Here is a 17,096-nt window from a genome sequence, read left to right on the forward strand (position 1 = left end):
AGGAAACTGGTGAATGGGGCCAAGCGAGGCCTCTCTAAAATGGGGCCAAGCAAGGCCTTTCTAAGTTTTACCCTCCAATGAACCTGCCCCTATCCGCCTTGGACTGTTCAGCTGCCTGTGTGACTCTCATTATTACTGGGTCCCCTGAGCTGTACTCCCAGCCTGGAAACTGCTGGATCCTTGATGTGTCCCCAGCCCCAGGAACCAATGCCCAGTAGGCACTTCATAAGTGGCCAAGGCAGCCACAGGATAAGGCAAGGAAAACACAGCGCAGGCAGGTCGACGGGAGAAGGAAGCTGGCCTTCTGGGGCAGGTCTTCCGCCTCGGGAGGCTCCACCGCCTCTCTGCGCCCCCTGCTGGCCTCAAGACGGAACACCGGACACTCACTCCTTTTTCTATGTCCTCCCATGGTTTATTACACACCAGTTACATATCTGGGGCTGTGCCGGGTGCAAAGGACACTTGCTCTGAGGGTGCAAAGACCCTGTGTCTCCCCTCCCTTGGAACCCACGTTCTCCCAGACAAGTCCTTTTGGTTTCAGAGATCTATTCTTTGAAAGCCACTGATGCTTAAAATGTCTTCATCCTGAGGACATACATAGGGGAATGACCAAATCATGTTTCTGGTTCAAATTACTTAGCTCCAGAGAAGCTGGCGGGTTCCCTGCCTCTGCACAACCTGGCCATGACACGTGGGACAAGATTCTTCACCTGGCAGAGCCTCAGTTTCCCTGTCTGTAAAAGGGGGTAACGGAACCTGCCCCCGCCACCCCAGGGATGTGAGTGGGAACTTGGCACAAGCTGGAGGTCTAAATAATTGTGATTTAAATCCTAGCACCCCACCAGCTTGCTGTGTGACTGCAGGCAAGTTACTCAGCCTCTCTGTGCATCAGAACAAAGGCTCTGGGTTGTGGAAGGGAGACTGTTCAGTACAGAAATCCTCTCCTCATTCATACAGAAATCTTATCATTCTTAACTCAGTGCAATCATAACATCGGCCACAGACTGAGCCCCAGGTCATATACCAGCGACAGAAATCCCAGGGAATCAGGGCCCCCATTCCGCCCATTCAGGCTGTCGGGTGGAGGGGGACCCCAGTGGACACTAACCTCTCACAAAGACACACAAGAAATCACATATTTCAACTGTTTTATTTGCTTCCTGGGGTGTCAAGTTTGGGACCTTCCAGAGCCCAGCCCCCAGCAAAGTCATGGCAGACCCTTCTCCAGCCTGGGCTCCCAGACAGGACAGTTTCAGACAAGGCACTCATAGGGAACTCTGGGGGTCAGGGAGAGGCCACCCTGGGGCTCAGGGGACAGGCCCACCTGGGGGGACAGAAAACCCAGTTACCTTAGGTAGGAAAGGCTTTTCCTAAAGAGACATTTAGGATGAGCTAGAAACCTGAGATGTTAAGGGAGCCCCAGAAGCGTGCCAGGTCCCCCCAGGGTGGGCAGAAAGCCAGCTCTGCTTCCCAAGACCCAGATGTGGCTTCCCTGGTCCCTGGGGACGCCTCAGGCCTTGGGAGCAGAGAGCCCAATTTCAAACTGGCTTTCTCTGGGATTCGCTAGAGACAAACTTTGCCAGCCTCAGAAGTCACTCATCCAAGACCCCCAGCTCTATAAATGGCTCTGGTGACCCTGGGCTGGGCCCTGGGGGAGCCAGGACACCCCCCGCCCCGCCTGGGGTTGCTTCTCTCTTTCCCAGCTCATCCCCTTTCTCTGTGCCCCATGCTTACTGGAGAGGCAGGCACTTCTGTGGGTCTCAGGGCAGCTGAAAATAAGGCCTGAGGTGGGGCAGGGGAGTGGGAAGGGAGAAAAATGGCCAGGGGAGCTCAGGGCTGGACCTCACTTCCCTGCTGCAAAAATAGAGATGCTCTCCCTCCTGGCCAGCAGCCCGAGGCCCTTATGAGGCACTTGTGCCTGGGAAGGAAAATTTCATCTGGGATATAAAACCAAAAGCCCTCTTCGGTCTGCTGGATACGGTGGGATTTGTGGCCTTGGGGAGCCACCTCGGAATGAGTGTCCAGGCTCTGCCCACAGGGACTACCAGCGCCCCACACCGACTGCAGGCTGCCTTGGAGGCTGGAGCCCGAGGAGAAGAATGGGGCTTTGTCCCCGCAAAGGGGACTTCTGGGTTTAAACACTCCAAGGGGAGGAGAGGTCAAAGGTCAACAGTCTAGACAGTGGCAGCAGAAAAGAGGCCAGGGCAGTGGGCGGATTTCCAGGAGCAGCTCCCCTCCCTGGCCCAGTCACCCCCCCCCCACCCTAGGGCACACAGGCATGGGAGCAGACACACACACACACACACCCCAGCTGGCCTGGCTTCCTGGCAGAAACTTCTAAGACAAAAAAAGGCATCCTGAATCTCCTTTTCCAGCCATCCCCCTGGTCAGGCCCTTTTTGTTCTAGAAGTCACCATGCCAGCCAAGTGCAAGGCGGCTGAAAACGACTTTCCTTGCCAAAACCACTGCAATCAGACGATTCCGCAAAGGCCTGGAGCCTCTTGGGAAGCCATGATTTCTGTCCCCCACCTGCTCTTGTCTCTCTCCATGGCCAAGGGACCTTGGCTGTTCCTTGATTGGACCATATGGCCCAGGTGGCACAAACTCAGTCCACCAACTCCAATTCCTGCTTCTTCCCACCTTTCTTTCCTTCTTACTAACGTCTCTTTACTTCTTTTTCAAGCTACGAGATCACATCCATACCACTGGCCTTCTTTTCAGTGAGCAAGGGGGAGCCGAAGGGGCCGAGAGAGGAAGAAAGGTATCAGATGTAGAGGGTCTGACATCATAAAGGAGACGTTACAACCAGACACCCAGATAACCATTGCTGCCCCTCTCCCCCAGCCTCGGCTACCCCCTCGGGGGGCCAGGGAGAGGCCCCCACTCCGCTTTCTTACAAGAAATTCCCCCAGCAGCCTTCCCACCACATCCCTCTGCCCATCCTTCTACCTGGAATACCTGCCGCCCATTCACATCTCTCCCCTCCACACCCTGCCAAGCCACACCCACTTCACAGACCCATCCCTCCGCCCCATTCTGTGTGCCCACCTCCGCCTAAGACTCTGCAAAGAACAAGGGAGCAAGAATGGGCCTATGTTCTCCCTTCTCACGGGGAGACATTTCAGTCCAAGACCCAGTGAATGCAGACAGACACACCATGGAGAGAACAGATGAGTTTGCCCAAAAGAAGAAACATTTTTCCAATTTTTAAAGTGGAAAATCACAGTTAAAAAAAAAAAAAGCTGGCAGTAAGTGAGTGAAGTGTTTAATGGCTGTGTGATTAAATGAGAATGAGCGAAATGCTCTGCGTCGTGGACGAGGACAGGATTCCAGCTTGACTTGATGAGAAAACCTAAAACCATTGCAGAAACACAAAAATGACACACATACACTCAACAATGATCAGACAATAAGTTATACTTCTAAATTTCTGAATCACATGGTGCTTTAAACAGAGAGGCAAAATGAAGACAAAGGAAAGACGAAAATGTGGAGTTTGGGGATGGTGTGTGCGGGTTCTAGTGGGTACCCAGCTAAGCTGAGGCCTGGCTCATCTCCAGTTTCCCCCTCTTTTCCCTCCTCATCTTGCCCGAATTCGTATCCTCCTTCACACCCCTGCAGATCAGACCTCTGGGGAACAGAGCTAGATGAAGCCTAATGTTCTCAATGAGACCTCTGGGGGTATCCTCCCGAGCTCCCCACATCCAGAACGGCCACAATTTCTGCTCACAGAACCCTACACAGCAGATTTCTCAGGAGATGACAATCTCAGACGGGGGTGTGAACAGGGCATTTCTGGCAGACGGTGGGCTGGCAGACGTCTGGAGGGAAGGGCAGAGTCCCAATCAGTTCGACCTGCCAGCCATAGGCCACTCTCATTGCCAAGTGCAGGCCCTGAGTCACCCACCTGGAGCCACTTTCCCCTCCAGAGAAAATCCAGGATCCAGAAAATGCATTTAACTCAGAAACCCGTCCACCTGGTTCCCAAGCGGCACAGCCGCTCAGCCGAGGCAGGAACTCCCCTGGCCATGAGAACAAGAGGCCAAGAAGGTGAGTGTCTAAGAAAACGAAACAAAACAAGCATCTCATCTGTTTTAGGAAGAACTGCATGCTGGGTAACATTGACAAGATCCAACCCGCATCAGACTCCAGCACACCTCGCACTTCGGGAAATTATAAAAACCCGTCTTCCCCCCACCCCACCCCCCAAATAGGAGAACACTTCCAAAATGTGTGTTTTCCTCAGTTGGCCTCACAGCTGCTGTTGTGATTCTTTTCCTCTGACAGATATCAAGGTCCCGCTGAGTTCAGTGGCCTCCCGGGGGACGTTCCTCTCATCCCTGGTTGCTAAGTTCAAAGATGCCAGGGAGTGAGATCAAAATTTACTCCTGAGTCCTGGGCCCGTCTCCAGAACCATCTATACAGAAGCCCACTGGCTACTCCATCACCCTCCTGCTCAAACACGCCAGCACACATGGAGACCAGCAAACTCCAGCCCCTGGGCCCCATTCTGTGTCTCCCCACACCCCCACCCCCTCTTAAGGAGAACAAGAGCTGGTCGCCAGCACCGAGCCTGCAAAACTCTGGGTCACATGTGGGGTGGGTTTGCAGCTGCTACAGATTTTTACATATTAAAAAAAAAAAAAAAAAAGTCATGTGCAAGGTCAAAATGACAAGGGCTGTTTTCCCACCCCTGCTCCAGAGTCCCCAAGGGTACAGCTCACGGCTCTGGCTCTGGCGTCAAAAGGGTCAGCTCACCTTTTTAACCACCTGGGGCAGCAGCTTCCAGCCCCCTCTCCCCCACCTCCCTCCCATGGCCTGGCTAAAGGCCTGGCTGGCCCTGAGGAAAGGGAACTCGATGTCAGCTCCAATACAAAGACGTGGGTCCTGTTTTCAGAGAAAGAGGCAAAACAGGGCTGCATCCCAGGAAAAAGAAAAGACACGTTGCTGTCCACGAAATCCCACCTTTTAGCCAAAGGGAATATAAATTCCTCTGTGCCCAAACTAGCACTATTGTTTTTAAAAAAGAGGAAGAAAGAGAAGAAAAAAAAGCCCCAGCCATATCCCAAGGCAGCCCTTTCTGGGGCCATCCTGACTGTTGGGATGTGGTTCAGGGCAAAGACTCTTCAAGGAGGTTTTAAGTTTGGGAAAAACCAGTCATGGACAGAGGGAACTCCAGAATCCCTTCATCAGGGACTTAGAAAAGCAGGTGAGCAGGTGGCCCCAGCTGAGGGCTCAAGAGCAAAGACCCACCTGACCGGGATTCCCTGCAGAGATCAGAAGCCACCAGCTTCCCAGCCACTGGGGCTGTGTCCCCAGATGCAAAGGGAAATAGAGAAAAAAATTTTCAGCCATCTCCTTCCAGGCGACCAGCCCTTTCGTGGAGAATAAGGGAGAGGAAGTGTGTAAGTCGGAATATTGATCCAAATCAGATCCCCAGCTGATGCGTTGATCCTCCTTGGCCAGGAGGGTGGACATCCCTCCCGGGGTCTCTAGTAGGACGAGATCTTGGGAGGCCCAAGAGGCTCTCAGTGTTTGTGGCGACAGCTGATTTTGCCTTCTGACTGCTCCAGGACATCCAGCATCTCCTCGATGATGGCCCGCAGCGCCCTGCCCAGCTGGTCTGCATTGTAGGGCTTGCCCAGGGGAGGCACATGAACAAAGGCTGAGCGGCCATGACTCTGGTACAGCGAGGTGTAGTAGGTGAAGTCACAGAGGTACCTAAGTTTCAGGGCGTTGGGGGCAGGAGGAAGACCAAAACGGGGTCAGAGAGTCAGTAATGGGACAGCCTCCATCCAGATCGGCTGTAAGACCCCCAACCTCGCCAGAAATCTGCAAGATGGAATATGCTTGTCCCCCCTACCCTCCCCACCCTGGCTCTCCAGGTTGGCAAAAATGAACAAATCTGGTAACTCGGAGGGCTGGGGTGTATGAGACGAAGGAGGGAGTGGGATACAGCTAGTTGCCCCAGGGGGAGGATTGGGCAGGCTAGGAACATGGCAAAGGCCTGGGTTGGATGACAGGTTCTTGCTGGTTTTGGAGAATCTACCTTCAGAAGCCGTCTGCAGGAGGGCACAAGACAGATGAAGAAGGTGTTCGCTGCACGGCTAAGTATAAAGGCAGAATAAGAAGCAACCTGCTGGGGTCTGCATGTCCCTCCTCAAATTCGGTGTTGAAATCCCAGCTCCCCATGGGATGGAATTAAGAGGCAAGGCCCTTGGGAAGCGAGAGCCCTCACGAATGCACGAGTGCCCTTATAAAGGACACCCCAGAGGGCTGCCTGCTCCTCCTGCCATGTGCGGATGCAGCAAGAGGTCAGCAGTCTGCAACCTGGAAAGAGGCCTTCAGCAGAACGTGACCAGGCTGGCGCCATGATCTTGAACTTCCCAGCCTCCAAAACTGTAAGCCATCACTCTTGGGTGCTTATAAGCTGCCTGGTCGGCGGTGTTTTCTTAGAGCATAACGAAGGGGCTGGGGCACAACATGACTTGTCTACAGAGAGAGGTGTGGCTTCACACATAGCCACACAGAGGAATGAGTACCATGTAGCCGTTTGCAAAGCATGCAGTAGGCCCCCGAGGGGAGCGGAGATTCCTCCAAGACCCGTGTTGGGTGCCCATGAGTGAAACCGAGGAAGGGGGCTCTCAGGAAAAGGCACCTCCTGTCACTTTATCCACAGAAAAGCAGAGCAAACTAGGACAGAATCCTAAAGCAGCACTCCAAGCGTTCCCTAGGCAGCTGACCCTTGAACATGGGTTCAAACTGCAAGGACCCACGTCTTCAAGGACTGTTTTCTAGAAACAGAAGACAGTACTGTAAATGTATCTTCTCATGATTTTCTCCTTTAAGTTTTTATTTTAATTCCAGTTCATATATGGTGTTCTGTATAGTGTTCTATTATTTTTTAAAAGATTTTATTTATTTATTTGAGAGCGAGAGCATGAGCAGGGGGGAGAGGGAGAAGCAAACTCCCCGCTGAGCTGGGAGTCTGATGTGGGACTCGATCCCAGGACCCCGGGATCATGACCTGAACCGAAGGCAGACACTTAACCCACTGAGCCGCCCAGGCGCCCCTACAGTGTTCTATTAGTTTCAGCGTGCGATATAGTGATTCAACACGTCCATCCACCACCGGCCTCTCAGCATGAGAAGTCCCCCTCCTTCATGGCCACCACCTATCTCCCTCACTCCCCGCTGGTAAACTGCAGCTTGTTCTCTACAGCTAACAATCTATTTCTTGATGCGCTCAGGTCATGCTCCCAGGGTCCCGGGATAGAGCCCTGCGTGGGGAATCCCTGCTCCGCGGGGAGTCGTCTTCTCCCTTGCCCTCTGTGTGTCGAATAAAGAAAGAAAATGTTTTTTGGTTTCTCTCTCTCTTTTCTCCTCGGCTTGTTTGTTCTGTTTCTTAAATTCCACGCATGACCAAACCACATGGTCTTTATCTTTCTCTGGTTTATTTCACTTAGCATAATAGTCTCTAGCTCTGTCCGTGTTGCTGCAAACGGCTGGATTTCATTCTTTTTGGTTGCTGAGTAATATTCCCATGTGTGTGTGTCTGTATTTGTATCTCTATACAGATATATCTCACATCTTATCCATTCATCAGCCAATGCATACGTGGGCTGCTTTCATCTCCTTATGATTTTTTTTTTTTTTAACGTAAGCACTATGCCCAGCACTGGGCTCAAACTCACAGAGATCAAGAGTTGCACACTCTACGGACTGAGCCAGCCAAGTGCCTCTCCTCATGATTTTCTTAGTAACATTTTCTATTCTCAGGCTGACAAAGAATACAGTACAGAACACATACAACCAACAGTATTAATCCACTGTTTATGTGACCGGTAAGTTTCAGGTCAGCAGCAGGGCTATTAGTAGCTAAATTGGGGGGATGGGGAGTCAAATGTTACACAATTTTCATTTACACAGGGGGATGGTTAGCACCCCTCCCCCCCACATTGTCCAAAGGTTAGTTGTCTATGGAAAGGTGTAGGAGGTTTTACAATTAAGTCTCAGATCTAATAGAGGGATTGCTCGGGAGAAGGAGAGAAGGCGAGAGAATTTTTCACGATGGGAACATATGAGAAAATATTCTAGAATTATCTGTGCAATTTAGAATTAGTTTTAAAAATAGAATGGTGGTGAATTCGGTTACTCCATTCAGTCTACTGAATCTGCCACCTGCCGCCTTTGGGCTGGAGAAGTATACAAAGTGCTGAGAAACGGAGACACTGGTGCTGACAGGACACAGAACAGAGAGGACTCAACTTGGTCTAGGGGGTTGAGGAGACCCCCCCCCACCAAGAAGGCCACCTGTTGGAGCTAACGCCTGAAAGATGCCTTATCAAAGGGAGATGAGTTCTGAGCAGCGGCCACAGCATGAGCAAAGGCCCTGAGGCTCGAATGAGCGTGCCAGTGGAGGTTGGTTGGTGGGACTGGTGTGCAGTAGGGGCAGGGAGAGCGAAGGTAGATGAGGGGGGAGAGGTGGCAAGGGCCAAACCACACATGCCCTGTGGATGTTGGACATAGGATGGGATTTTAATCTAGGATACCATCTGATTTAAATGTGTAAAAGACTTGTAAGAGGCTATTTCTTCCTCAAACTAATGTTTACCCTGAACCTTAAGATGCGACCTTATTTGGATACAGGGGTCTTGCAGATATAATTAGTTAAGATGACATCCTGCCGGACTTGGGTGGGTCCTAAATCCAGCAACGGGGGTCCTCGGAAGCAGGCCACGTGAACACATGCACGCAGGGAAGAAGGCCATGGGGAGATGGAGGCAGAGATTGGGGTGACACAGCCCCAAGCCAAGGAACACCCAGTGTTACCAGCAGCCACCAAAAAGCTGGGAACAGTCTCCTTCAGAGCCTCCAGAAGGAGTGAATGCTGCCAACAGAAGGATCTGGACTTTGGACTTGGCTTTGGACTTCTAGCCTCCAGAACTAGAAGAGCATGAATCTTGGTTGTCCTAAGCAACCAAGTTGATGGGCTTTGTCATGACAGCTACAGAAAACTACCACAAAAACCAAATGCTTAGAGTGGGAGGACTGTCTAGGCCCGGGCAGAGGGGCAGGAGGACCACCAGAGAGGTGGCTGGGGCAGTGCCCACGCAGCAGACGCCAGGGCTTGGGTGAGGACACGTGGGCAGACCCACACATCATGAGTCTTGGAAGCAGAATGAGTGGGACCCCTGGGAGCATATACTTACTCTGAGGCTCATGACTGGTGAGTGCTCAGCCCACAGAGGCCAAAGTCAACACACTTGGCTTGCCCGTTGCTAGCCTGGGCCAGTAGATGAGGAAAACCACCACTCACACTCACCCCCAGGATCCCTACCTGCCGGCATCCTGTGAGATGGTCACAGACACATCCAGGCCCAGCGTCGTGACCCTCTTACAGACAGCGTCCATGTCGATGATGGAATCAATGCTTTCCGGGCCGTCCTCCACGCAGCACTGGGAGCCGGGGCAGAAGCGACAGTTGTCCAGCCCCTTGTAGCCCTTGTTATGCCCGCACTTCTCCAGTGTGACTGTGGTCGCCATGCCCGACACCCCCACATGCACCACGAGCTGCAGACAGACGGGCAGGGCTTAACTGGGTTTGGCCATGAGACTGTGGGTCCCATCCCCCCTACCCCGGACCAAGACAATGACAGCATCCTCCCCGGGGCTCTGCCCAGGGTCACATTGTTTCTGGCCCCCGGCTGCAGGAAGAGACCATACGGTCAGCCCACTGAAAGGTCTGCCCAGAAAACATGCCCGGGTGTGCGACATGCCAGGATGTTCATTGCAGCTGTGTTACCCCGAGCAAACACCAGAAACCACCTCACTGGCCACTACCAGGGGGCTGGCTAATAAATTAGGAGCTACCAGGTAGCTGTTAACGTGCCAAAAGCAGTTCTTTTTTTTTTTCTTTTTAAGATTTTATTTATTTATTTGAGACAGAGGGAGAGAGAGAGAGAGAGCATGAGTGATAGGAGGGGGAGAAGGAGAGGCAGGCTCCCCACTGAGCAGGGAGCCCAATGTGGGGCTCGAACCCAAGACCCTGAGATTATGAGCTGAGCTGAAGACAGATGCTTAACTGACTGAGCCTCCCAGGTGCCCCCCACAGGCAGTTCTGTAAGGAAGGATCTTCAAGACATATTGCCAAATACCAGAGACAAGGTGTAACCTCAAGGAATCTAACCTATGTTCCAAGAGGTCATAATCTGGGGATATAGCTAAGTGGCAGAGCATTTGACTGCAAAGAGGTAATAATCTGTCAGTTGTCACTTCAGTATTTTTTCTAAAAATGAGAAAAAAAAAAACCCCGAAAACACAGGCTCAATAATGGAAAAACAGTTATATTCATTACTAAAAATTGCCCAGCTGTTACAATGACATCGGGGAGATAAGTTATGGAGCACTACATCTGAAACTAATGAAGTACTGTACATTGGCTAATTGAATTTAATTTGGAAAAAAAAAAGCAAAAAAACAAAAAGAAATAACGTAAGGGAGACTTTTTCATGACCAGGTAATTAAGATGCTCATGATAAAATATTTATAAAAGGCAGAAGACCTCAAAGAATACAGTTGAATTTCAACTATTAATTGTGTATATGCTTACATACAGAAAGGGCAATACAAACGTAAACATTTATATATGTAGACATTTAAAGTAGGGGCTGAGGAGCATTCTAGGTGGCCGTGGTTGGGGGGGCACATGGCTAGTGGGCACTGAAAATGTGGCTGGTATGAACTGAGATGTGACATCAGTGTGGAACACACACCACATTTTGGAGGCTGGGTACCTACATACACAAAGGAACGTAAGATATCTCCATAATAACTCTTTTAAAGTTGATTATGGTCGAGATAATTTTTTTATTTATATTTTTAAAAAAGATTTTATTTATTTATTTGACAGACAGAGACACAAGTAGGCAGAGAGAGAGGGGGAAGCAGGCTCCCCACTGAGCAGAGAGCCCGATGCCGGGCTCGATCTTAGGACCCTGAGATCATGACCAGAGCTGAAGGCAGTCCCTTAACAACTGAGCCACCCAGGCGCCCCGACTGAAAATATTATTAAAATTTATTTCACCCATTTATTCTGACATTTTAAAAAGGTTCCTAGTGGGACATTTAAAGGGTCCTAGGGAATGGTGTGATAACGTCTAGGGGGCCACGCGGGTGCAGAATGGAACTCTCTGGAGTTACAAAGTTCATTCACTGACTGGACGGCCCACACCTGGTGCTCCATAAACAGAATCAGGGAATGTGAAAACAAAGCAGCAGCTGTAGTATAATGAGCTGAATGGTGATACTCCCCTCATACCACCCCACCCCCCCAAAAAAACTGTCCCTGTTCCACTGCCAGGAAACCGTGACCGAGACCTTATTTGGAAAAAGGGTTTTTCACAGACGCAAAAAAGTAAAGGATCACGGGAGGAGACCCCCCTGCATTGTGTGGGTGGGTCCCAAATCCACTGACACGTGTCCTTCAGAGACGCAGGAAGCAAAGGCAGAGACACGTGGGAAGTCCGTGTCACTGCAGACACAGACACGCGAGAGACCCCGCTACAAGCCAAGGAACGTGGAGCCCCCAGAAGCTGGAGGAAACCAGGCGGGCAGGGGTGCGGCTGCTGAGGCCCGGATCGTGGACTTCCGGCCTCCAGGAATGGGAGAACCCATTTCTGCTGTTCTAAGTGTCTACAGCGTCTGCTACAACAGACCCAGGAACTGCGTCCACGCGGACTGCTTTCAACCGTGCGTGCGTATGGGCACCCGCGCATGTGAGTGACAGCCGTAACCGTGGTGCCTGGTGACTCACCAGGGCTGACTCTCGGGGCATGGAAATTAAAAACAAACAAACAAACAAACAAACAAAAAACCAAAAAACAAACAAACGAACGAACAAACAAACAAAAACATGTTCAGAGGCGCCTGGGTGTTCAGTGGGTTAAAGTCTCTGCCTTTGGCTCAGGTCATGGTCCTGGGCTCCTGGGATCTGGCCCCCGCATCGGGCTCTCTGCTCCATGGGGAGCCTGCTTCCCCCCTCTCCTCTGCCTGCCTCTCTGCCCACCTGTGATCTCTGTCTGTCAAATAAATAAACAAAATCTTTAAAAAGAAACAACAGGTTCATCCTTTAGGGTAATTTTGTTTAACTAGAAAGAGGCCAGAGGGCACAGACAGAGAGGAAAATGCCCTCTCACAGAGGCTTCAGGGACATCTCACTAAGCCTCCAGGTCGCCCTCTACAAAGGGACGGATTCCATTTGAGACCCGACAGAAGAGCTCCTGAGGAAGGAGGTTTCTAGGGGTTGACCCTGGAAAATCCACAAGGGCAGGCTAGCTGGGAAGCTGGGTGCGGCCCCCACAGGCCACCAGTACCTCACCCATCAGAGAGGCCAGCGCCCCCCCCAACTTCCCAGGCAACTTTCACTCCTGACCCCCTGGGGCTCTCCAAGTCCATTGTCTGGGCGGGGCCACATGTATCTGTGGTGGGAGGATGTAGCTCCTGTCTTGTTTCCATTCCACGGTATCTGGCAATAGCCAGTTCCCTGCCATTCTCATGCTCCCTTTGTGGAACTCCCAAGTCCCCCTTTTCCTTCAACTAGGTTTGGAGGGAGGTGATGCCACTTCCTGGCCACCGAAGTAGGCATGTGACCAGGCCTCATAAATGAGAGCATTTCTTCCTTCCTCCAACCCCCCAGCCATAGTGCTTGGCTCAGGGACTGGTGTGGGACCCAGGTGCACCAGTGAGAATCAACCATGGACTCTGGGAAATTATCAAGAGGAAGGTTGTTCTCCTTCGGCTGAGGGGCTCAGTTGGGAGGGTATCACCCAGCAGCCATCTGTCTTTGCCAAAGCAAAAATGAAGAGCAAAGCAAAGCTGAATGGTCAGGAGGGAATGCTGATAACACTGGGAGAGTGCCTGGATCAAGCTATACCTGAAGCATACAAACGCTGGCGTTTAAGCTGAGCTAAGGTGTGTTCTGACTGTCACATATAACCAAACATGTCATGACTGAAACTGACTGTCCAGTGGGACAGAGCCAGGCTCTGGGAGGTCCCAAATGTTTGCTCTCTTCCCTGACACCCACGGGTAACCCAGGAAAGTATGGCCCTTTTGGGGGACAAGGCCATGTCATCAGGCACACGAATGAAGCAGGAACAAAGCCACTAACAAATCATCCATGTGTGGGGTGCCCACCTGCGGGTCCTGATGAGGGAGCACCTGCCTTCGCCCCACTCACCTGTGGGCTGTGCTTCTCCCACAGGGCAGGGATGAGCCTCTGGACTGTCTGGTACTCGACGGGAATCTCATACACGTGCAGGTCCACACTGTCACCAAGCCCGAGCTTCTCCAGCTCCTGGAAGGGAGAGGAGATAAGAGTGTTGTGGCATTAGGCAAGGGCTGCAAGGTGAATAAGCTCCCAGGGGATACACTGACCCATCCTCAGAAACCAGGTGGGGGCTCCTGACTCAGTGTGCAGAGTAGAAGGGAAGGTGCCCTTTGGGACTGGTCTGCCCCAAAGCTCCTCCCCCCACTTCCCCTCCCCCCAATCTCAAACTCTCTCCACATCTCCACGGGCAGCAGCATAACTCTGCAGTCTTCAGAGCTAAGCAGCCCAGTTTGAATGCTGTGTGACCTTGGGCAAGTTACTTAACCTCTCTGAGCCTCAGCTTCCTTATCCATAAAATCAGGACAAAAAAGTACTTAATTCACAAGGTAGCTGTAAGAATCAAATGACCAAGTTCATACGAAGAATTCTAAGCCATGTCCGGCACATAGCAAGTGCTCAACTAATATTGGCTACCATTACCACATTTGTTTTTGCTGTTGTCATTACACTTTCCTCTTCGTTACACCTGTTAAGAATTATTTATAGGGGCGCCTGGGTGGCTCAGTGGGTTAAATCCTTTGCCTTCAGCTCAGGTCATGATCCCAGGGTCCTGGGATTGAGCCCTGCATTGGGCTCTCTGTTCAGCGGGAGCCTGCTTCCTCCTCTCTCTCTGCCTACTTGTGATCTCTGACAAATAAATAAATAAAAATCTTTTTTAAAAAAGAATTATTTATAGATTTGGTGCTTGCTACATAGCAGGGTCTCACAGTATGTGTTTACAGAGGGATCTACCTCCTTAGGGACCCCCTAAGGACCTTGAGCATGAGGTGGCTTAGAAACATCACAAATTGTGCACAAAACTGGGCTACCTGTGCCCCTTTCTGGGGGAAATATTGATGCTTTCTTTCCTTGGACTCTCCATGTGGTCTAGCAAGTGTCCACTTCTTAATTCCCTGTGGGTAGAGCCTAGGACCAGGTCTCTTTCCCCAGACGGCCCAAGGCACAGTAGGAACAGTGATCCAGGGGCAGGGAGATGCAGGTTTTGGGCGATGAAGGTTTTGGCTCAACATGAAATGCTGAGTAGTTTTCACAGTAAAATTAATACTCTGAATAACGATTATTGGCAGGATTGTCTCCTTTCATTCTCCAGTCTCATGTACTGGCTTGAAAATGCTACCGCTGGTGGATGTCACGGGAAGGTTCTATGGATGGGTCCCAGGCAAAGGCTTTTTTGCACGCACTTGGCCTCACTGAATTAATTCACTGCAGGTGAGTTCCCGCATCTCCTTAAGTGGCTTCAGGATTTCTTTATCTGGTTGCCTTGACCTTGCTACCCACGCTGTCCCAACGTCATGCTCATTTGACCGCAGTGGCTGGAGAGTAGCCAACACTTGGCAAGGCAGGCACCTCCTTATGGGCAGATCATTCCAAATTACTTCCTCAAGAAAGTGCATCAAGGTCACTTGGAGACAAGGACACCTGGAGGGTAGGTGGGATGAGGTGTATGTGTCGGGGGAGTCTCAAACGCCAACACAGGGAACAGGGACCCCATTCCTGTCACAAAGGCCAATGATGTGCATGATCAGAAAGAGCCCAGCCCCCCAGGAAATCTTATGGCCAGACAGATGAGGGCAGGAGGCAGACCTGCACCCCCCCAACACTGGTGCCCCGGTGCCGCTGCTGAGGCATGTGGCTGGGCGGCGAGGGGGGGTGACATTGTCTGTGAAGTCAATTTCAAGACATTTAAAACATACATTAAGAGAAACTTTGTAAATGGTTTCATTTCTCTTACAATGATTTCTGTCACAGTATTTTTACTCTTCATGTTCCCCTCTCATCTAAGCCTCACCTTCCTGGACTGTGCAGTGGGATCAGGGTGGACATTCTTTAAAGGGTGTGGGCACCTGGAGATGAAGCAGGCAAGGGGGCTTGCCAGTGGAATCCCCGAGAAGGCTTTACATCTGGGATCCCTGTTTCCATTTCCACCGATTCATAAACACTCACTGGCTTGCTGCGTGCCGTGGGCCTGGAGTGATGGTTTCAAATGACCACACAAGCATGAACACACCCTCTTCTCCTCGAGCATTCTTCATAGTAAAGTGAATACTCCGAGTAATAATTATCAATAGGGCTGTTTCATAGAACTCCCAGATCTCACTCAGTGATTTGAAAATGCTACCCCAGTGGATATCAGAGAGATCCACCGGTAGGATTTATGGGGTACCCCAAGTTTTTTTTTAAAAGATTTTATTTATTTATTTGACAGACAGAGATCACAATTAGGGAGAAAGGCAGGCAGAGAGAGAGGAAGGGAAGCAGGCTCCCTGCTAAGCAGAGAGCCCGACGCGGGGCTCGATCCCAGGACACTGGGATCATGACCTGAGCTGAAGGCAGAGGCTTTAACCCACTGAGCCACCCAGGCGCCCCCTGCCCCAGTTTTTTTTAATGAACATATAATGTATTATTTGCCCCAGGGGTACAGGTCTGTGAATCATCAGGCTTACACATTTCACAGTACTCACCATAGCACATACCCTCCCCAATGTCCATCAGCCAGCCACCCTGTCCCTCCCCCCATGACCCCCCAGCAACCCTGAGTTTGTTTCGTGAGATTAAGAATCTCTTATGGTTTGTCTCCCTCCTGATCCCATCTTGTTTCAGTTTGTCCTTCCCTACGCCCCACAGTCCCCCGCTCTGCCTCTCAAATTCGTCATATCAGAGAGATCATATGATAATTGTCTTTCTCTGATTGACTTATTTTGCTCAGCATAATACTCTCTAGCTCCATCCACGTTGTTGCAAATGGCAAGATTTTGGTTTTGATGGCTGCATAGTATTCCACTGTATGTATGTATATGTATTTTTTTATATATCCAATCTTCTTTATCCATTCATCTGTTGATGGACATCTAGGTTCTTTCCATAGTTTGGCTATTGTGGACATTGCTGCTATAAACATTCGGGTGCACGAGCCCCTTCGGATCACTAAGTTTGTATCTTTAGGGTAAATACCCAGTAGTGCGATTGCTGGGTTGTAGGGTAGCTCTATTTTCAACTTTTTGAGGAACCTCCATACTATTTTCCAGAGTGGCTACACCAGCTTGCATTCCCACCAACAGTGTAGGAGGGTTTGGGGTACCCTAAGTTTTGTTTGGCAAATTGATTTGGAGAACCAAGCCCCATGGTCTCCCACCCCACACTGCCCCAACCTCTTGCCTCCCAAGGCAGAATCAAAAATCACATCCTACCCTTACTCAGCTCCCACTCTGTTTTTGCCTCCTGCCACATTCAGAATAAAAATCCTAACTCCCCACCATGATCCATGAGGCCCTGTGGGAGCAGGACATTGCCGACTTCCTTGCCCTCCTCTCCCTTCATCCCCCCTCCCTGGTTTACTTCCTCCAGCCTCCCCACATAGCCTCCCGCACACCAGACTCACACCTGCCTCAGGACCTTTGCACTGGTTGTTCTCACTGTGTGGAACACTCTTCCCCTCACTTTCCGGTCAGTGGATTCTCTCCTTAGCCTTCATGTCTCAGCCTCCTGAGAAGCACTTCTAGCCCCATAAGATGGTGTCCTTGCCCCAGGACAGGACATACACAGAGCAGGTGCTCGTGAATATTGGCTGAACAATTGACCAGCTCAAGCGTAGACCAGGCAAAATGTAGACCTAAGTGCCCACTTTCCTCAACTATAAATGTGGGTTTGGACTAGCTGCTACCTTGAACCCTCTCTTTTCTTTTCATCCATTCTTACATTCAAAAGT

At 50.8% G+C, this 17,096-nt stretch overlaps 1 protein-coding gene across 4 annotated transcripts in view; it reads right to left on the reverse strand.

Annotated features, from left to right (window-relative positions):
* Nucleotides 1-1,134: 1,134 nt before the first annotated feature.
* PGPEP1 (pyroglutamyl-peptidase I) overlaps nt 1,135-17,096 on the reverse strand; it is a 30,754-nt gene continuing 14,792 nt past the window's right edge. For 2 of the 4 annotated variants that reach the window (XM_044253897.1, XM_044253898.1), the window contains exons 3-5: nt 13,241-13,357; nt 9,341-9,573; nt 1,135-5,721 (exon numbers count right to left, since the gene is read on the reverse strand). In XM_044253897.1, the coding sequence (XP_044109832.1) occupies nt 5,529-5,721; nt 9,341-9,573; nt 13,241-13,357 (543 nt within the window). In that variant the 3' untranslated portion in view covers nt 1,135-5,528. Of the gene's footprint in view, nt 5,722-9,340; nt 9,574-13,197; nt 13,358-17,096 lie in introns of those variants that run through there. The other 2 variants (XR_006385165.1, XM_044253900.1) reach the window with 2 other exon arrangements.

This window comes from Neovison vison, chromosome 6 (genome assembly GCF_020171115.1).
Source record: "Neovison vison isolate M4711 chromosome 6, ASM_NN_V1, whole genome shotgun sequence".
NCBI lineage: Eukaryota > Metazoa > Chordata > Mammalia > Carnivora > Mustelidae > Neogale > Neogale vison.